This window comes from Mycotypha africana (genome assembly GCF_025528875.1).
Source record: "Mycotypha africana strain NRRL 2978 chromosome Unknown BDF20scaffold_9, whole genome shotgun sequence".
NCBI classification, from domain to species: domain Eukaryota; kingdom Fungi; phylum Mucoromycota; class Mucoromycetes; order Mucorales; family Mycotyphaceae; genus Mycotypha; species Mycotypha africana.
In genome coordinates this window covers 152,598-173,503 of record NW_026515733.1, presented here as the reverse complement: position 1 = coordinate 173,503, position 20,906 = coordinate 152,598, and the positions used below count along the sequence as shown (strand labels likewise).

General features: G+C 38.4%; 9 protein-coding genes across 9 annotated transcripts; 3 read left to right on the top strand and 6 right to left on the bottom strand.

Annotated features, from left to right (window-relative positions):
• The first annotated feature begins 79 nt into the window (after positions 1-79).
• Positions 80-1,898, top strand: BDF20DRAFT_884682 (ubiquitin-conjugating enzyme/RWD-like protein). The gene is made up of 10 exons (XM_053081879.1): positions 80-254; positions 336-399; positions 467-521; positions 612-690; positions 774-871; positions 961-970; positions 1,076-1,146; positions 1,235-1,280; positions 1,349-1,457; positions 1,531-1,898. Exons 1-10 carry the CDS (start codon positions 215-217, stop codon positions 1,604-1,606), a joined length of 648 nt encoding a protein of 215 aa, XP_052933242.1. The 5' UTR covers positions 80-214; the 3' UTR covers positions 1,607-1,898.
• BDF20DRAFT_947224 (P-loop containing nucleoside triphosphate hydrolase protein) lies at positions 1,504-3,848 on the bottom strand (the record flags this gene model as incomplete). The annotated part of the gene is made up of 5 exons (XM_053084851.1): positions 1,504-2,259; positions 2,352-2,755; positions 2,834-2,924; positions 2,998-3,267; positions 3,334-3,848. 5 exons carry the CDS (start codon positions 3,846-3,848, stop codon positions 1,956-1,958), a joined length of 1,584 nt encoding a protein of 527 aa, XP_052933241.1. The 3' UTR covers positions 1,504-1,955.
• Positions 3,849-5,431: 1,583 nt separating this feature from the next.
• On the bottom strand, positions 5,432-6,126 carry BDF20DRAFT_884676 (uncharacterized protein; the record flags this gene model as incomplete). The annotated part of the gene is made up of 2 exons (XM_053081878.1): positions 6,072-6,126; positions 5,432-6,018 (listed from the first exon to the last, which is right to left on the bottom strand). A coding segment is annotated over exon 2 (293 nt), but the record flags the coding sequence as incomplete, so codon positions are not given.
• A 58-nt stretch (positions 6,127-6,184) lies between these two features.
• Positions 6,185-7,095, bottom strand: BDF20DRAFT_837803 (vacuolar membrane protein-domain-containing protein; the record flags this gene model as incomplete). The annotated part of the gene is made up of 3 exons (XM_053079090.1): positions 6,185-6,353; positions 6,423-6,845; positions 6,917-7,095. 3 exons carry the CDS (start codon positions 7,093-7,095, stop codon positions 6,185-6,187), a joined length of 771 nt encoding a protein of 256 aa, XP_052933239.1.
• A 756-nt stretch (positions 7,096-7,851) lies between these two features.
• BDF20DRAFT_825046 (actin-related protein 2/3 complex subunit 5) lies at positions 7,852-8,589 on the top strand (the record flags this gene model as incomplete). The annotated part of the gene is made up of 4 exons (XM_053077943.1): positions 7,852-8,003; positions 8,098-8,170; positions 8,255-8,350; positions 8,521-8,589. 4 exons carry the CDS (start codon positions 7,852-7,854, stop codon positions 8,587-8,589), a joined length of 390 nt encoding a protein of 129 aa, XP_052933238.1.
• A 520-nt stretch (positions 8,590-9,109) lies between these two features.
• On the bottom strand, positions 9,110-10,297 carry BDF20DRAFT_801797 (kinase-like domain-containing protein; the record flags this gene model as incomplete). Its single annotated transcript, XM_053076401.1, has 4 exons — positions 9,110-9,202; positions 9,284-9,698; positions 9,771-10,053; positions 10,183-10,297. Coding segments are annotated over 4 exons (906 nt in total), but the record flags the coding sequence as incomplete, so codon positions are not given.
• Positions 10,298-10,715: 418 nt separating this feature from the next.
• Positions 10,716-11,193, bottom strand: BDF20DRAFT_794043 (protein-tyrosine phosphatase-like protein; the record flags this gene model as incomplete). Its single annotated transcript, XM_053076241.1, has 2 exons — positions 10,716-10,970; positions 11,053-11,193. Coding segments are annotated over 2 exons (396 nt in total), but the record flags the coding sequence as incomplete, so codon positions are not given.
• Positions 11,194-11,684: 491 nt separating this feature from the next.
• On the bottom strand, positions 11,685-13,150 carry BDF20DRAFT_907245 (chitin synthase III catalytic subunit; the record flags this gene model as incomplete). The annotated part of the gene is made up of 5 exons (XM_053083358.1): positions 11,685-12,209; positions 12,295-12,405; positions 12,547-12,650; positions 12,797-12,877; positions 12,991-13,150. The coding sequence occupies 5 exons, from the start codon at positions 13,148-13,150 to the stop codon at positions 11,685-11,687; spliced, it is 981 nt and encodes a 326-aa protein (XP_052933235.1).
• Positions 13,151-14,628: 1,478 nt separating this feature from the next.
• BDF20DRAFT_824918 (exoribonuclease 1) lies at positions 14,629-20,842 on the top strand (the record flags this gene model as incomplete). The annotated part of the gene is made up of 8 exons (XM_053077932.1): positions 14,629-15,513; positions 15,606-15,761; positions 15,846-15,917; positions 15,990-16,252; positions 16,442-16,671; positions 16,811-17,438; positions 17,535-20,516; positions 20,593-20,842. 8 exons carry the CDS (start codon positions 14,629-14,631, stop codon positions 20,840-20,842), a joined length of 5,466 nt encoding a protein of 1,821 aa, XP_052933234.1.
• Positions 20,843-20,906: the final 64 nt, after the last annotated feature.

Here is a 20,906-nt window from a genome sequence, read left to right as displayed (position 1 = left end):
GTCGGTGTTTTAATGTGGAGCTCGTTTTCTGTTTTTTTTTTGTTGCTTTCTCCGACATAAGAAAATCATTACAACACTTACTGCTGCATTTCTTGCTCCCCTTTTTCTGTAATTCACTCGCACACTTGTATTTTTGTTGTATTCTCAAGTTAATTGGTATAGCTTTTTTCTGAACTTATTATCAAGATTTGCATTTTAAAAAACCAAGAAAAATATGTCTTCTGCAGCAAATATTTTACAAAGACAATTGAAAGGTGTTGTTCTTTTCTCGCAGCAGGATGATTTGCAAGATTGAGACTCTTTGACTAATTACTCGTTGCAATTGTATTGGATAGAATTAACAAGAAATCCAGTACCTGGCTTTGTGGTTGATTTGAAAGACGATAACATATTTGAATGGTATGAATGTTTGTTTGAATGACAAATTGTTGTGTGGTTTTGGATAACGTGATTAACCTTTTCTTAGGGATGTTGCACTTATCGGTACACCAAAGACGATTTACGAAGGCGGCTACTTCAAGGTGAGCATCGTATTTTGTTATTGCTTATTGGGATGTACCAATGAAAGCTTGTGTGTATTGACTTATATTGCTACCCTCAATTTTTTATAGGCAACAATGACATTCCCCGATGACTATCCTTTCAATCCTCCAACTTTCCGATTCAATAATGAGTTCTACCATCCTAATGGTAAGTTACCTCTGAATATATGCGAATTTTAGTGATGTCTATCCTCATCACTTTCGTTGTTTCACATATGTGCGTATCTATAGTTTATCCGGACGGTAGACTATGTATTTCAATTCTTCATCCACCAGGTGAAGATCCCGTGAGTGGTGAAAAAGCAGAGGAACGATGGAACCCCACACAGGTAAAGAAAAGAAAAATTCTGTTTTTCGATATTATTTGCCAAAAGAAGGGCATTATTGAAAAGAAAATTTGTTTCACTGTTTATTTCAGTCTGTAGAAAGTAAGTAGATATCAACGAACATTCTGAAGCGGGAACTCCATAGTTGTCTTCAGACGGCAAGGTAATAAGCAGGCATTAAGCGGATTGTATATTTTATATAATTAGGTGTCCTAGTATCAATTATATCCTTACTTGCGGATCCCAACTGCTCAAGTCCGGCGAATGTAGACGCGGGTGTAAGTTCGCATTCTAAAATATAGTAGAGTCGTAGTTATAGTGCAGTCATAGAATGAAGTTTTAATTCTTGTCGACTTCTTTTTTTAGGTGGCTTACAGGAAGGACCGTGCTGTATTTGAAGCCATTGTGAAAAGTAAGTAGAGCGACAAAGGAAAAGAAATGTATCGGTGCATTTTATTTAGATGTTATCAACATTTGTAGAACAAGTGGAAGTGTCAAAGAAAGATATTCCTCCTGGATTTAAAATGCCTACATCAGAGAAAGATTTTATGCCCGCTGCACCACCAGAAATTGAAGAAGATGAGAACTTGTAAGACACTTCATGTTACAAAAGTCGTAGAAAGAATAAGACACTGAATCATGTATTTCATCTGTTTATATAGTTGGTATGAATCTGGAGATGATAGTGATTTTGGTGTAGACGACGATTTTGATGATGAGGAAGAGGATGACGATTAATTGTTTTCTTTTGATTATGATTTAAATTATTTGCTCGTTCGATGGTACCCTTTTAATAGAATAAATCCACCTCTCATTGAAAAAGAAATCGATAAATTATGTTTTGTCTGAAACCAAAAAGACGTTTAAGACCACAACAGCAGAGTATCGTATGACAAGTGTTTATCAGATATGGTATGACGAAGAGCCAACTACTTGAGATAAAAAGTATCTTAATGCTGTAGCTATAGACTTTCCAAAAAAGAAAAAACGAAACAACAATACAAGTTGATCCACTTATGGAATAAACAACCATTTACCATTGCTCTATCATAAGGACCTTTTTAAATTATTCAAGCATGCTCAAGCTTTATTGGTTATTACTAAACTCATCAATAACCTTTTGATAAGCTGATGTCAGCTCACCCAACCTTTCCTTATCAATTGACAGTGTCTTTACTTGAGTCAAGTGGCCCGCTTGACGTAGCATTTGTTTAAAATGTCGTGCTTCTTGCTTCTCAACTAACGTATAAGCTTCACCTTCTCTTCCCGCACGAGCAGTACGTCCAACTCTATGTATATATTTATCCATATAATGAGGAACGTCATAACTGATGACGAACTGCACAGAATCTAAATCGATACCACGGCCAATCAAGTCTGAACAAATAAGACTAGAGTTCGTTGGAAAAAATTAAATTAGCCTTTTCTATCCACTCAAGAATGCCCTTTGTAATTCAGTGGTCTTGGTGAGCGTAACACTTACAGATCAATTTGTCCTTGTTTAAACTGTTTCAGCATTTGCTTCCTTTGCACAGGCCCCAGTTCACTAGAATACTCTTTGACACGGATTCGTTTATCTTCAGATTGCGTCTGCTCAAACGCTTCGACCAATGTTTGTAATTTTTGAGTTGATTCTACTGATCTCGTAAAACATAAGCCCGATCGCAACCCTAAATGATGCAATAAATAAAGTACCATCAAAGGTTTCTTTTCCGTGGCACAGACAGCCATGTACTCCTTTAGGCCTTCTGGTGTGGTATAATCTTGAGCGGTTGCGTCTGATCCATCTGCATTCTGCACAGATATGTATTTAGGGTCATTTAGGTGCAGTTCTGCAATCTTGGCAGGATTTTTGGTAAGAGTAGCCGAGAAAAGTAGTTTTTGAACCTGATCCAAAAAAAAACAATTTGAAATTGATCAGTTACCACCATTTTCTCTGACATATAAAGGTCAACATATACTCACGGATGTTATTTTAGGTAGATCAAGGTCGGTAGAAGGTAAGTTGAATTTTGCCCGAAGAAAACTTGGTGCAACTGCATCCGCTTCGTATACACTAGAGGCAAGATGAACCTTGACAGTGAGTAATGAGCCTATCAACATGATATAAAGCTGCTCGCTTTTCTTACCCATTCCTATCTTTTTTGAAAGCAATGTCAGGCAATGAGCAATCACTCGTATTCATAGCTTCAATGGAAGTGGCTACAGTGGATGGCCGCGTCGCCTGTAAGATTTGGTTCAACCAATCGTTATAGCTCTGATTTAAAAGACGATCTGCTTCATCAATAACCAAGAAACGTAAATGTTGTAAAGTAAAATTCGGTGTGGATGACAAATGATCTATTAAACGACCAGGTGTTGTGATCAAGATATCTACTCTGCTTTTACCGCCGGGATACCTAGAACAGAATACAATACATTAATATGATTCTCCACATGAGTCGTAGGGATGTGTAAAGCAATACCTTTCATCACCATTGCCTACCAAAACTTGCTGTTCATGAGCAAATGATTGTTGACCACTGGTTGCTGCCACTGATAAATTGGTGCCTTTGACAAACGCATCAAAGGTTTCTTTTACTTGCGCCACTAAATCACGCGTTGGTAATACCACCACCGCTCTAAGTCTTGTAACAATTCGTTTCGTTGATAAGATGTCTACAATAGGCAAGACATAAGCCAAAGTTTTACCACTACCTGTGGGTGCTGAAATACATAAATCGCCAGGTACACTTCGTGTATCATATAATGTGTTGCGTCGTCTCAGGAAAACAGGAATGGTAGCCATTTGAACTGCAAACAAAGATGATAGACCCAAACTCTTACAACGTTGAATAATATGTTCGGACAGCCCCACTTTATCCAGCTCGCAATGCTCTTTGGGAGATATGACTGTAGGTTGTAGCATCCATTCGGGAATACCCATTTGTCGCAGTAGTTTCTTCTCCTCTTTGCTATGTTTATTCTTGGGTAAGATCATCTCCGGAAAAGCTTCAAGCACAGGCGTATTATCTTCGTTATCTATGTTATCGACGCTATTACGATCATCCATATCGATATCATTGTTATCTTTTTCAATATCCTTATTTTGATTGTCCCTCTTCTCATCGGTGGTTTCTGGCTCGAGTCTATCCTCATCCTCATCCTCATCCTCATCCTCATCCTCATCCTCATCCTCATCCTCAATCTCATCGTCATCGTCATCTTCATCTGTTGCGTCACTGACTACTTTATCGTCCTTGTCAGAAGTGACTTCTTTGTCCGATTCCTCAATCTCCTGCTCGTCTTGTTCTGGTTTTCCATTAGAGTCTTTGTTGTTTATGTTTGATCTTTTTCGAGTGTTTTCTTTTATCTCGTGCTTAGTCTTTTTATTTTCTTTCGGTTGATCTTTGTCGAAATCCTCTTTTCGTTTCTGTTTTATACGTGCATTGAGACTGTCGAGCTTTTCCTTCTTTTTTTCAAAAGTACGAACATCTTTATTATTTTCGTCGTCGCTTTCTCCTGTATATCTAGCAATGGAAAACATAGATTCTATGGTTGATGACTGTAGATCGTAAAAATTGATCTAAATAACGACAACATCTACCAAAAATATGCTGTAGTAGCTGAAATTTTCCTCAGTCACTGTTTTACACTATTTTCAGAAATTATTCGGACACTTCTGACTAAAAATTTCGGACACCCAATTGAAAAAATAAACGGACAATAGCTGAGCATAAAATGGGCCACTGACAGAAAATAATTTGGGCCATGGAAAATTTATTGTATGGGACAGAAATGGAAGTGGGCCAAATGTCCCAAATGTCTAGAGGGGTTTGCGCTCCAACACATCAGGAAACTTTTGGACGGAATACCTGCAGAATCCCTTTATATCACTCAGAAGAATACTGTTACAGGCATCGCGAATACGTAGTGTCAATGTTTCTTCGTCTAAAAGTGCTTCTCGCTTGAGTTTGCTTTTACAAACTGACCAAAACTGTTCTATGGGGTTCAATTCAGGAGAATAAGCTGGGAGATAAACGCATCCATAGCCACGACCTTGTATATAGTTTCGTATGTCGTCATGTGTATGTATAGGTGCATTATCCATTACAAGATAATGACCTTTGAACTCTTCATGCTTGTCCATAATATCTAACGTACTGGCAATGAAATTGAAATAGTGTCCCGTACAGGTACCGCCTTTGCCTTTGTCTGCAGCAACTGCTGCTGTGCCTTCACTACCTGCTACTTTTCTTTTTTTCGATGCTGCCATCACCTTTGCAGCCCTTACTTTGATATTTACAATTCCATAGGGCGAAATAGCGCCAAAAATTGTCGTCATTTTTGATTTGGTTTTGGGAGTCTTAACAACTGCACGGGTTCCCTTCTGAGACCAAGCAAAGGATCGCTTTAGATTGATATAAAAGCCTGCTTCATCTATGAATACGCAATTGCTTTCATAGTCCAAATCGGTATTTTCTATCCATCGCTTAACCCACTGATATCTTTCTTCAATTTTATCATGGCTATTCCTCTCAATAGAGTGAAAATGGGCTTTTTTGAAGCTGATGCGACACTTTTGCGTTGCAAAATTGTAAAGGGCCGTTTTAGAGATAGAGAGATCCTTGAATTGATTAGTCAAGCTCTCCATCATTTGATCTAAACGAAGATCACTGTTATCATCAATGAGTTCGACAAGATATTGACGATGACTCTCAGTCAAGGGTGATGGTCTGCCAACTGGCCGGCCACTACCAGCCTTTCTCATATCGACATACTCATCTGCCGCCTCAAGACCCTTTTTATGCCAGCCATATGTTGTGCTTTTAGGAATTTTGAGCGCGCTCGCTGCACCGCGAATTGACATCCCTTTTTCAGTAACTAAATAGAAAAATGTTTCCATATCTTCTTTTTTATATTTTCTATAGGTTGTTTTCGGCATCTCTTCAGTTTTAATCAGCTTTTTATCAGACTTATTGTTGGATTCTTTCTTGATCTCCTTCTTTTCAGATCTCTCAGGAGGTTTGAAGTCATTATACATATCAAAGTCAGTAACAGCACCCAAAGGATAGTTATTTGTGTCAACATCCATATCAACAACGCAAACTGCAACACCATTTTCATCAAACTTTCCCCCTAAACCATCTTCGAATATAACGTTGTCCATTTCAATTAACTTTATAAACTTTTAAGAGCGCTGCAAATGTACGAAATTTAAACGTTTTCTTTTTCTTTTTCGACCGGATTTTTATTCTGTCAGTGGCCCATTTTATGCTTTAAAAAGGAAATTTGACGGAAAGAATGGGAGGGGGCGGCGGGGAGAGGGTATTATGTTTATTTGGGAATCAATGGTGAGCGTTCGGTATGCTGTTCTGCGTCTGCTTGCAGTTGTTGCTCTACGGCCGAATGCACTGCTTGTTCTTCCTCATCAGAGAGTTTGGGTGTCACCTTTACAATGGTATCAACAATCCAGAATTGAATGACATTCATGATGAGAGGGAAGCTATGGGGAACAAGCGTGTCATTTTAAAATACAAGAAGGATGAAGAATCGATTCAGATAGAATACTTACACAAGCATCACAAATATAACTTGATATCTATAATTTCCTTTCGTCCACCTTAGAACCCATTCCCCCCAGGCGAATAAAAACGATAGGTGCCGAAACATGCCGTACACGCATAATTTCATTAAAGTTTCTGCTAAAATAAAGATCAGAGTTTGTTTTAACCAAGCCGAATATTGAGGTGGATGACCGTATTGACCGGTCTTGATATATTTTATATGACATTTCTGTAAGAACCACTGAATCAGATGTAGCCAGCACCATAAAATTCCGACACCCACAGTCGTATCCACAGCAACGTTTAAGAAATACCAAACGCAAAGATTGGTGTGTTTGCCGTCTTTGGGTCGACCCGCAATATAGCTAACCAGGAGGTTCAAGAAATGGACTACACCTGCACCAATAAACTGTTTACTGACGTCCAAAGCCCTGAAGATAGTTACACATTATTTAATCCCTTGTCTTTCTCTTTAACATTAAAAAAATCGTTTATTTTTTACCAAATAATAACGGGTCTCTGTGGTTTCTCTCTTGAGCGTTTATAGAATAAGGTAATGAGGGCAGTGGACGCAAGTGTAATTTGCACAAGAATGGCAAAAGAATCTAGTAATTTACAACCTTCATCGTCAGGATTGGCTGCTGGCACAGGACAATTGTCAACATTGCTACTGTAGTTCATATAACTGGCAATTATTAAGAAATCAAATGATTCGATTTAAAGAGAAAGTCTAAAGTGGGGAAGGGGGAAAAAATTGACATGCCCGTCAATATGAAACTTTATATCATTCATTTTTCTCAGCCAAGCCTGCATGCTCAGGTTTTACAACACATTGCACACGCTCAGAACGCAAATAAGGGGCATTTATGCAGGGTTTGCAGAACAACTGATGCACTCATGAAAAGACAGAAAAAGAGAGTGTGTGCGATCCGAGCGTCTTTTACAGGTATTTCATTTCTTGGGCCACTTGGGTACGAAAGCCAATAATTCAAACACTTTAGACATCAAAAACATTATCGTAGTCAGGCATACATTGCATATCATCATAGCATGTGATAATGAAATTCTCTTATTGAAAGCATAAATAAATATATTGGGCTTGACATCCTTGATTCCAGTAAACTTTATGCTGATAAGAACTGTCTGTCTGTATGTGATGCGGCTTCTTCAGTTATACACAGAACATCGAGACTCTTCCTTTTCAATATGATCAATACCTTACTCTCCTACAAAGCCTAGCACATTTTGAGCCTTATTGAATGGAACGATTTAATAACTCAACTATCAATGTCCTATCCTTGGTGCACGTATGTTACGTTTCGATTATGAGCGAGTTTTTTGAAAGTCAGCAGCAAAGCGTCAAATTTCCTGCTAAATTGGAGCGAATCCGACCAGTTCTTCCCCCCATCCACGACCTTACCTACTAAGAAACGCAACATGTCTTGGCGCAGAATTGACATTGACCAATATGATGAAGATGCTTACACTGAGGACGAAATCCTCGCCGAATTTGAGAGTGGTCTATCTCCAGAACAAGTGAACCAAGCAAGCCAAACACGAAGCACCGACGTTCGTAACTTGCTATCAAAGTAAATTCTTTTATACTGAAGCGAAATCAAGTTAATCTACGACAAACCACCGCCCAACTAAACGCATTTCGTTATGGTTCTACCCATTATTTAGAAGCGATTTGAATAATGCTCTACTTCGCGCGTTGGAAGAGCCACCCTATGGTCGACAATTTGATTCTGCAAAGGTTAGCAAAAAGGAAATAGTTGGCAGCTTCCTTCATCTCGGTCATCCTTTTGACATACCTATGCTTAATTACGTCCATCCATAGGCTGAAAGTACAAAAACAGTAGCAGAAGTTTTAAATTTATTCCGAGCAAGCGATATTCCCCAATTTGTCAAATCTCTTTCTACTGAACAACAAGACGTTTTGATGAAGTATTTATATGCTGGTATGGGAAAACCAGAAATGTTCAACTCTAGCACTTTATTGACATGGCACGAAAAGGTAAATTGAAAGAAAAAAATCAACAGTCAAGGATAACATTCAAAATGGCGGGAGATCTCATCTGTCTATTTTTTTTCTTTCAACTTTAGTTAACTGAGGTGGCTGGAAACGGTTGTATTGTTCGCGTCATGACCGATAAACGTAGTTTAGCGTTTTAGTTCACAAAAACAGCCTATCATTGAGACAGTACATTCATCATGTAAAGAAGTAATTGAAAAGATATTCAAAGTGGACATATAGATAAATTTGGAGATTAACAAAGAAAAAGAACACCTTATCGTTATGCAAATTTTAAACGGAAACCCGTTGATTCTGTTTGCCCACCAAATATTGTACCAGCCAATGCATCCTGTTCTTGTGCCTCACCACCATGGGCTGCAGCCGGAGCAGAAGGACTAAATTCATGTTTTCTGAGCGAGAGGAGGGGATTAGGAGTGGTATTAAAACTATATGTGCTGATTATAATTCAAAACGATGAACTTACTTATGCCCTGAACTCTTGGATGGCCAGGTAGGGAATAATGATGGATCCTTGGGCGCTGGGCTTTCAGAGAAATAGGGATGGTTGAGTGCTTCTTCGGCTGTAATGCGTTTTGTGGGATCATAAGTTAATAATTTTGACAAGAGGTCCAAGCCTGCTTGGGTTAGAGTGGTGAATTTTGTTCTTAAAGTGCTGTAGGGTTGATGAATGGGTGCTATGTTCTTGGCATGAGGTAGTTCTGAGAATCCAGGCCAAATTTCTTCAGTAGGTGTACCTAACAACTTGAATATCTATGATTTTGGATGTGGGCAGGGGGTTATTAACAAGTAACATAACAGTTTTCAGTAATCACCTCTTTCAAAATCGATTACCTTATCTAATTGATCTATTTCGCTTCGACCTGGCAATAAAGGTTCATTATTCAGTAACTCTGCAAAGATACATCCTACAGACCACATATCAATGGCTGTTGTATATTCCTTTGCGCCCAACAAAAGTTCGGGTGCTCTGTACCATAATGTCACCACGAGTTGTGTCATATTTCCCAGAGGACTACCATATTTTCTTGCTAATCCAAAATCGGCCACTTTGACTTCTCCACGATTGTTCAGCAGTAGATTGCTCGTCTTCAAATCACGGTGGATATACCAATTTTCATGCATCAAAGCAACGGCTGATAACAGCTGCAACATCAGCGTCTTTACCTCGGACTGCAAAAACGGCGAACGCATATCTTGCATTAAACCCTTTAGATCATGATCAATGTAGTCCATAACAATAAATACTCTATGTATCATCCCATCTATCCGTCAGTAAGAATTTCTCAAGTTCAAGGACAAATACAGAGGATAAGCTTACTGTTCTATGCGATTTCCCATCACAATCTCCCTCACGTTCACGATATTAGGATGCTTTATATTCATTAAGGCATGAATTTCTCTCAAGCTTGTTACGGGAAATCCACCTTGTTCTAACTGCAATTTGAGTTTTTTTAAGGCTACTATTTCGCCGGTTTCTTTATCGCGCGCACGGAAGACGACACCATAAGATCCCTCTTCAATATGATTAAGCTTCTCAAAACAGTCGACATGTCGACACTCTCTCAAATAAGGGTATAGTTTAGCAGCGCTCGCATTAGTTGCTCCTGCTGTTAAAGCGGTATTCATAGTAGCGGCACGATTCAGGATGCGATCTTTAGGACTGACAGTAGCTTTTATTGCTGCTGCTGCTGCTGCTGCTGCTGTTGCTGCTGTTTCGCTTTTGTGCGTACGATGGGAGCGATGGTGATTATCATGGCGATGTTTCTGCTTTTTCTCCCGTCTTTTAGGTTCCTCATTATCTTCATCTTCTGTAACCCATCGTGATTTCTTTATCGGATCAGACATGATGCTTAATGTGTACACAAAACGCTTTCTTACTCTAGGACAGAACGGAGGCATTGGGAAAACTCATTCTCACAAAACACCGTCACAAGCGATACCCTCGATCTGCAAACGAAAAGTTGCATGAACGGATGATTTTGGGCCACCGAATTGAATAATATGGAAAAGAAAACAAATGAATCCATGGGGATATTCGGAAAATAGAATTCTTTATCAAGGCACAACAAAACAATGGATAAATAGATAATAATGTAAGTAATATGCTTTAGCATATAATTGCGCAATGGTACTCGTTTTTATTCTTTGTCTATTCATATTCGTCTTCATGACCGTAATGAGCTGCATCTATAGGATGTTGATCTAAATATTCTAAATAAGCTGGATTGTCCTTTGTGAATTCGTAATTCATTTCTTGGAAGAGTCGAAGCTGGTTGATAAACCCTGGGTTGGGACAGACAAAGGGTCTTTTTTGCTTGATTAAAGCCAGTGCTGCTTTCCACCTCATTCTCCGCTTGGACATAAGATACGCTGTCAGTATGGTGGGGCTTCGAGATACACCTGCTAAGCAATGCACTAAAATATTTTCGTTTTTGGCAAGTGCCTCATCTATGAATGCTTCTGTTTCTGGAAAATGTTGTATGATATTGGCTTCTGGATTATCGCTGATTGGTATAATCTAGATGGACATAATGACAACAATACCATGTGAATAGATGATTCATTTTTCTTTCAAAAACATCATGATCCTTAGTCTATACCTTATGTGAAAACTCTGGTGATTTATAGCGATGCTTGAAATGTCCCAGGGTCAGAATGTATTTAATATTGTTCTTTTGCAGAAAATGGATAGATTCTAATGCCTTATAGCCACCGAGCCAAATATGAGGCAATACTTCTTGCCCAACACTTGTAATCAAAATGCCTCCTGGTTTACCATCGGCTCCGCTTTCTAAAGTTGCGTATAATGGGTGTGATTGTTGGGAAGGTAGTATGTCTATCTCTTCTTTTTCGGCAGGCATATACTATTACTGTTACTAAACATGTACTTTTTTGATGTAATTATGCTTAAAAAGAAAGGATTTTAGCAAAAGAAAAAAAAGGAAAGAAAAAAAAGCCCGTGTTTGTTATTTTTATGCCTTTTTTTTTTGTGTGGAAATGAAAAATGGAAAAATATTTTTTTAAAGTACGAGTACAATTTAAGTTGTAAGGAAAAGAAAAAGGGTAGTGAATAGATTATTTACATGTTGAATGTGAGTTGACAAGATGAAAAATCTTGAAAAGTTGCTTACTATGTGTTTGCACGTTTTTTTCCAGTCTATAAATTATATAAGTTAAAAGGGGTCTCTTCTCGAAAAAGTGAGACGTTTCCAAATTGTGATTTAGCTAAATTTTATTCGTAAGGTTGATAATGTTGAGTAGTGGGTGGAGGTGGTGTGTGTTGATAAGTACCATAAGATTGTGATAATTCATCTTCATTCAACAGTTCTTTGACTTCCCAAACATTCTGCTTTGAGCCGACTGAAAATTCGAGATCTTCTTTGGTAATTGAATCCCAATACTTATAGATCATCATCACTGCTAATAAGTTACAGACAGCGCCAAAAAACATGCCGTCGACATAGTGCTTTGTGCTGTCACAGATCACAACTGAGAAGACATACATCAAAATTTGGCCGATGGCATAGAAGCCTGCAGCAAACAAAATATCACCCAATGGCCAAAGATCATCCAATGTGTTGATAACTAGAATGATTTGTGAAACAATATAAATGAAGAACATGACCCAATTCAAGACAATAGCAAAGACCCACAATGCTGATTGATTCTTGTAAGAAAGTGTTCCAACACCTAAGAAAGTACCGATGGCAAGGAAACCCGTGACAATGAACCAAATGAAAGTGCTGATACGAATTGACTATATTACAGATCGTTAGTTAACTTTACGTCTCCTGTTAAACTAGGAACCATGTTGTTCTCAGAACTCCTTCATTTTAACTTACCCAGAGAGAAAGAGGTGTGCCATCTTCAGCAAACTGGAAACCAACAAAGCCATTTAAGAGTAAACACCAGTAAGTAGCACATATACAGCCTACGTGAATAGCTGTGAACCACTGTCCAAGACACAAAAACAAAAAAAATATGGGTTAGAAAAAAAAATAAATTCAATTTCAGATTAATAAATTATTTATAGACCTGTTTGTCTTTTCTGGAAAAAAAAAAGAAAACAAAACAAAAGGTCCACTTCAACTTACAGGGTATGCAGAGGAGGATGTAGGAATAATGCCGGTAACAAGTAACATATCAAGTAAAGTGGTAATCATATACATATAAAAGAACATAACAATTTCTTGTCGACCTATTGGCATAACGAGAATACAAATTTGTGATGAGAACAATGTTGAGTCAAAGACCCGAAAAAAAAGCAACGTCATAAGCTCTTCTGAACGGAAACCCAACAAAATAAAAAAAAAGACACAAATACCATTAACATCAGAAACTTACCAACAGCAGTATACTTAGAACGGATATGGTAGACCATGATTAAAACCATGATGATAGCAACAACATCAATAATTAGAGTGGCTACAGATGTTAAGGAAGTACAAACGTCGCAGAATTTGATAAGAATTGACAGAAAAAATTTTTTGACAGCGTTTGTCACATTCGTATAGATCAAATTGAATATCGCAACTTACAAGGTTGGAAGATAATGTTTCCTCCAAGGTCAACGTTACGGGAATAACAAACTGGTTCGATGGCATCATGTTCTCCAATCAAAGGACATAGACTAAGAGCAATAGTTCTACATATGCCGTTGAAATTTAGTGCGTCGAAAAAGTATGTGATTTGGCTCATCTTCTGATAGTATGAGGGTGTCTCCAAAGAATAATTACGTTGATGTTATGAAGTATATATTAATCGGTTGTGGGTGTAATAGATGGATATTATAGTCAAAGTATGTTGAACAAAGAAAAAGAAAAATAGAAATGTTGAAAACAGTGTGTTTTTTTATTTTTTTCTCTTCTGTCTATTTGACTGCTGTTTTTAACAAAAATCTAAAGTCTTCGCGCACTTGGTGAAGGGATTACGCTTCGTCGTAGAAAGATGAAAAAGATATAGGCAAGATGAAGATATTCGCTTTCAAAATGAAGAAAAAAAAGAAAAAAAGGGCAAGAATACCCAAGTAAGACAATAATATAGCAAAGGGCTTCAACATTTCATATTCATTAGGCTGAGAAAGAAATCTCTAAAAAAGGGTCAGGCAAAGATAGATCTCAACTTTTTCCAAATGCCCAAAGCTATTTTGAGCCAATAGATAAAAATACAAATTTACAATTTTAGAAACATGCCCCATTAAAACTTGCGCTTTCATAAACAGCTTTCCCTTCACCTGTTTCGCGATCAACCCTATACTCAGTTACGTTACTTGAGAATGCTTACCTGATTTTTTAAACTAAATAAGGAGTTATCCAGCGATAGTATTTTAATAAGGAGTGTAAGGGCTTGAGTAACAGCATTTTGAGACAACAAAGAGCATGCAGCCAGTATCCAAAGGCATCCGTCTTACCACGAGAATTTTAAAACAAGGGATATGCACAGAAATATCTCCAAATTAGGCAAATGAAGATATCAGGTACACGATATTTACATTGCAGGTTTCGTTATGGTATGCATATGTCCAAATTACAGTGATATGTCTGCATTTTTGCAGTCTTGAAATTCAAAACGAAGGGAAGAGTGGACAAAAAATCAATGCCATTGTATTATATAATATGGATATTTAGAGCCAGACATAGAATTGTAAACGATCCATTGGTTTTAGACTTGCACGTGGTTGGGTTGAGCATATGCATTTTCGTGGCCTGTAGCAGTTTCGTCAAGTTTTTGGTTTTCTTTAAACATAGAAATACCTTTAGAGCACTGAAACTATGAAGAATACTATCCACGGCATAATAGCTATTGTGTTACAAGTTGCCGAAAGTCGGTAGTTGTATTTCCGAATTTGTAGAAATGGAGTCATCCGTTACGAAAAAGCAGAAATTATACGCAAGCTGAGCATTTGGCAATTGATATTCATAGACTGCTTTATTGCTTCTTGACCATATAATGACAACGCTTATCCCGTTTGATAACCTTCTTCATACGGATTGTGAATAAACCGTAAGAACATTATAAAGTTAAAGATTGGAAGAAACAGAGCAAACAAATAAGATTATGACTGTGAATTTCAGGTTTAGACTTATCATGCCCTCCTTCAAAATAAAAATCAAACAGTTTCTAATTGTTTTTTAAGCAATTTGAATTTTCTCTTTGGACTTTCTCACACTTTTAAAATGACGCAATCGTCCACAATTCAAGTTATCTGCCCTAGTACGCAACAAGTCGTTTATGAAGTGAATGCCCTTACGCAAACAGAGGTTGATAAAGCTGTAGAGACATCTCTACAAGCCTTTCAACAATGGAAGAAAGTACCCTTAAGCGATCGTATAGAATGTATGAAAAAGTTTTGTACTCTATTTGAACAAAAGAAGGACGAAGTAGCCCGGTCTATTACCTCTCAAATGGGTCGCCCCATCCGCTACGGGCATGGTGAAGTGAAAGGCGTCCTCGAAAGAGCCAACTATATGATTTCTGTGGCCGAGGAGAGTCTTCAAGATGATATCATCGAGTATATTCCCGGCAAGGTGAAAAGGTTCCAACGCAAAGAGCCTTTAGGTCCTGTCTTCTTGATTGCTGCTTGGAATTATCCTTTTCTGACGACTGTAAACAACATCATCCCCGCCTTGATAGCAGGCAATACTGTTCTTTTGAAGCAATCACCTCAAGCCCTTCAGTGTGCAGACATATTTGTGGAGACACTAAGAGAGGCCGGCATACCTCACGATGTTGTTCAAGTGGTTCATTTGCAGGATAAGGAAGCGAATTATCTCGTTCAGCATCCATCTATTCAATTTGTCAATTTTACAGGCAGTGTGGCTGTTGGCAAGAAGATAAGACAAACTATTGGTGATAGTCAACAACTTAAAGGTTGTGGCATGGAGTTGGGTGGAAAGGATCCTGCCTATATCCTGCCTGATACAGATTTGGATTTTGCCGTAGAAAATATTATTGACGGCGCTTTTTTCAATTCTGGACAATGCTGTTGTTCAATTGAGCGTTGCTATGTGCATGAAAAAATCTATGATGCATTCGTTGAGAAGGTTGTTGCTATGACCAAGGTAAACAATAGCCAAACAAAAAAACCCCACGAAGGTTTGAAAGAAGAAGCCTCCTTTTTTATATTCACGCTTCTTCTACTATATGCATTAAGAATTATGTCCTCGGGGATCCTTTTAAGCAAGAAACAACACTAGGACCTATGGCAAATATTAGATTTGCTAATAATGTGCGTTCTCAGCTTAAAGACGCACTTGATAAAGGAGCCAAGCCATTGATAAACACCAAGGAAGTGTTTCCCATGGAAAAGGTGAGCACATAGATACGTTACGAAAACTATTCAGCCACTGTTAAAGTGTCATAACACAACCTATATAAACAACGTGATCTGTAGGAAGAAACATGCTATATTGGACCTCAAATTTTAGTCAATGTAAATCATGATATGCTTATCATGACAGAAGAAGTATAGCATTGTTCCTTTTTTCTTTTATTTGAAGTGGAGATGAATTGTTACTCAAAAACTTTTTTTATGCAGACATTCGGACCTATACTGGGCATAATGAAAGTATCATCAGATGACGAAGCTGTCAGGTTGATGAATGATTCAAGGTATGGTTTGACAGCGAGTATCTGGACTTCAAATGAAGAGAAAGCCATTGAAATTGGTGATCGAATTGAAACGGGTACTTGGTATATGAACCGTTGTGATTACATTGATCCTGCTTTAGCTTGGGTCGGAGCTAAAGAAAGCGGCTTAGGGTTTTCAATGAGTAAGCACGGCTATAGCCAATTTACCAGGTAAAGAACACGCAAACAATTAACCAGGGACGACTGCCAACCGTGTTTATCTAACCTATACTCCTCCTCTATATAGATTAAAGTCATACCATTTGAAATTAAGTCAGAGTTAAGCTTCTTCGTGGATTTATAAGAGCGCAAATTTTCACTTTGCAAAAAAAAAAAAATAAAAAAAAAATAAAAATAAAGAAACTTTTTTCATTTGATTTCCTCCCCGTTATCTTTTCTATTACTTAAACATATTCTTAACTTAATATGGGTATTCCCAAATTTTTCAGATGGATTAGGTACGTATAAACCTATATTGTGCTATGAAAGCGTACCGTATAGTAATATTATGTTTTTTCTTTGCACGTTAAAAAGCGAACGCTATCCTATGTGTTCACAACTGATCACTGACAAGGCCATACCAGAATTCGGTTAGTTCATTTACCTGGCATTTTCAATGGGCTGGCAGTTGGTATTCGTACAGCCAGTTTAGAAAAGCCCATACAGTTAATTAGCAACAGAAGCTTTTGTTTAACCTACCCTACCATTTCTATATTTTCAAAAAATAAGATAATCTATACCTTGACATGAATGGCATTATCCACAATTGTTCACATAACAACAATACCAATGCTCATTTCAGAATTACTGAAGAACAAATTTGGCTGCAGGTATTCAACTATGTTGATCACTTGTTCTCCAAAATCAAGCCAAAGAAATTCTTTTTTATGGCTGTTGATGGTGTTGCGCCCAGAGCCAAGATGAACCAACAACGATCGCGTCGTTTCCGTACTGCTAGAGACGCTGAAGAAGAGAGAAAAAAAGCTTTAGCAAGAGGGGAAGAGTTACCCGATGTAGAAGCATTTGACTCTAATTGTATCACACCTGGAACACAATTCATGAGGAAATTAACTGCACAACTTCGCTATTTCATTAACAAAAAAGTATCTGAAGACGCCAATTGGCGTAACGTGGAAATTGTGCTATCAGGTCCTGATGTTCCTGGTGAAGGCGAGCACAAGATTATGGAGTATATTCGTTTATCCAAAGCACAGCCTGATTATGATCCCAATACCAGACATTGTTTGTATGGTTTGGATGCTGATTTAATTATGCTTGGCTTGTTGAGCCACGATCCTCATTTTGCTCTTTTGCGTGAGGAAGTATCTTTCGGTCGTCAGAATCAAAAGAAAAAGACGTAAGTTTCAATGCGAGTACAATATGTAGAACTGTGATCCTGACATTTTCTCTTTTCCTCTTGCAATATATGACGTAAAAACTGGCACTTGTTCAGTTTGGATAGCCAAAACTTTTACTTGATGCATTTATCATTAATGAGGGAATACTTGGATCTTGAATTCAACAGTTTACGGGCTTCTCTTTCTTTTCCCTACGATTTTGAACGTGTTTTGGATGACTTTATCTTGATGGCTCTATTTGTAGGTAACGATTTCTTGCCTAATTTACCCAACTTGCATATCAACGAAGGTGCATTGGGTCTTGTTTTCAAAATCTATAAAGAAACCCTACCAACTTGTGAGGGGTATATTCAGGATGGCGGAAGAGTGAATATGGAGAGACTTGAAAGGATACTGTCAAAGATTGCTGAGGTTGTAGAAAAAGAAGCTTTTGAAATGGAAGCTACAGACCTTCTATATTTACGCGGTAAAGGTGAAGATGGTCAACCAGAACGTCAATTACTACACGAGCTAGAAAAAAAGAAAGCCAAACAAGGGAAAATGGTGATTACAGATAAGCAAGAACTCATCTTCCGTCAAGTCAGCAAAGAACTTGTCAAAGAAACAACACGTAAAGGTGTTACGCTCAAGTTTGATATGCCCTTTAAGTCTCGTGATAAGAAATTTATGGAAAAATTAGCTGATGATTTGAATATGGTTGCTCAGTTTGACTATGATGAAGATACTAAATCCACCTTCGTCGAACTTTCTTTTGATACCGACGAAGATACCATGGACGATAACGAGTCTGACATATCAGAACTCGATGAGGAAGCAATTGCCGCTCGCGATCGTGTGCTACGTAAATATGAAGATGCTGAGATTATTCCTGATAATTTGACTAAGGAAGATATTGAACGTCAAGAAAAGGAGCAGTTTGAAGCAGATTTGAAAGAATGGAAGGCCAGTTACTATAAGGAAAAGATGGACATTGATATCGATGATAGCAAAGCTATGGACGATTTAGTAGGTTCTTATATTGTCGGTATTCAATGGGTTCTCAAGTATTATTATGAAGGTGTAGCTTCTTGGGGTTGGTTCTTCCCATACCATTATGCACCGAAAATGTCAGATTTGAAGAATATTGGGCGATTTTCTGACCATCAATTCACTCTTGGTGAACCATTTAAACCTTTCGAGCAATTGATGGGTGTTTTGCCTAGCTTGAGTAAAAAACTGCTACCTACTGCTTATCAGGACTTGATGACAGATCCTGATTCACCTATTATTGATTTCTACCCTCGGCAATTTTCCATGGATATGAACGGAAAGAAGCAAGATTGGGAGGCTATTGTCAAAATTCCTTTCATTGATGAGAAGCGTTTATTGGCAGCCATGAAAAGCCGTGAGCATCGTTTGACAAAGGAAGAGGTCGCCATGTCTAAATCTGGTCCTAGCTACAAATACATCTTCAACAAAGCCCTGGAAAATATCGACCGTGAACAATTGCCTGTGTTTCCCAGCCCATTGCCTGGTGTCTTCCCTGATGTTCATCACTGTCTTGCTCGTGAAGAAGTCTACCATCTTCCTCAATTGACTGATACGATTCAGCTCAGGAAGGGATTGTTGCCAGGAGCAAAGTTTGGTAAAGATGCTTTGGCCGGTTTTCCCTCATTACAAACTATTCCGTTTAGTCATGAAATCAAGCACCACTCTGTTCATGTCTTTCAACAAGATAGTCGTAATGAATCAGTCCTCATTCATCTCAACAATAAGTTCCGTGGTGCAAATATTGCAGAAATTGCTAAGCTATTCCTTTACAGAAGCGTCTATGTTCATTATCCTTATCTGCAAGAGGCTGTTGTTATCGGTGTTTCTGATGCAGAGAAAAAGTATTACGTATCCTTCAGAGACGGTAAGAAGCAGATCCTCGAGCATTTCTGGGACAATAAGGAAAAGGAATCTTGGGAGTCTCGTATGGGTCGTGCCGAATATCTTCCCAGCAAGCGTTTCGGTCTAATTGTCGGTGATATTGAGGTCGGTTTCCATGTCTGTACTCTGAACGGTATGCATCAAACGGAAGAAGGTGCTCTTGTTAAAGAATTTGTTAACCCCTCTATGGAAGACCTTATACCTATTCAAACGGTGGTTATCAAGGTAGCCAATCCTGACCCACGATTTATGGAAAAGCCTGCTCCTGCTGTACAAGAGAGCTTCCCTTTGAAATCGTCAGCCTTTTTCTTGGGCAGTAAGTTCTTAGGTTCTCAAGTTACAGTAGTAGGTCATCGCAAGGGCAACGTTGATATTGAGATGACCGTTCCTATCAATGAGAAATACCAACACGAGCCTGAATTTGGACATGACATGACTCGCAAACAAGAACTAGAGGTTCAGTTCGTGTCTGCACAAGACCTCTGTCGTAAGCTCAGTATACATCCTTTAACTTTATCCAAGATTACTTCCTCCCTGACGGTGAATGAGAAGAGCGGTCAACGTATAAACGTAGGTCTCAGCTTAAAATTCGACGGCCGTGGAGAAAAAGTGTTGGGGTACACTCGCAAACATCCTGTTGGCTATTGGGAATATTCTGGAGCTGCTGTAGCCCTTATCAAAGAATATTGTGAAGCATTCCCTAAATTTATTGCATTGCTCAGCAGTCAAAATGGTGGGGGAATGCTCAGTGTTGCCGATTTTGGCTGGACAGACGATGGTTCTAAGGCCCTTCATGAAATGAGAGAATTTATCAAAAATAAGGGTATTAATAATTTGACACGTGCTCGTTTGGATGAAGATGAATTGGAAGAGAAATATTGCAAAGAAATTGAAAATGCTGCAACTTGCTACCATGAATTATATGAAAACCTAGATCTCAAGAAAGTAATCATTAGAGGTGTTCCTCGTAAGGTGTTGTTGAAGCCTGCCGATGCTGAAGTCCGTTTGAACTATCAAACCTTTTCTTTGGGTGATCGTGTTGTCTATGCCTGCGAGACTGGCCAAGTGCCTATTGCTACAAAGGGTACAGTGGTGAGTGTCCGCGAAAAGACAATCGATGTTATCTTTGATTCGACATTCATGAGCGGAACTGACCTTGGTGGAAAGTAAGTATTCATCATCTCTGAAATACGTAAAAGTTGCTTCAAGATTTGCTAAATGCATTGGCAACATTTTGTATAGATGTTCCGAGTTTAGAGGCGCAACTCTATCTTTCAACACTGTAATCAATGTCAGCAACCCCTCTCATCAAAATACTGCACAAACTCAAAACCTTCAAAGCCGAAATACACAAGATGGCCGTGGTCAGAATCATACTGACAGCAATCGTACCAATAATCGCCATCATGATTCTCCTCGTGGCGGTCGTGGCGGTCGCGGCGGTCGTGGAGGCTTCAGAGGACGTGTCCGCGGTAGAGACCATCACGCGTAATCTGATCCCACTTGTAAAGCAACAATTCAGAGCCATCAAACACAATTTAATTAAACACTATACA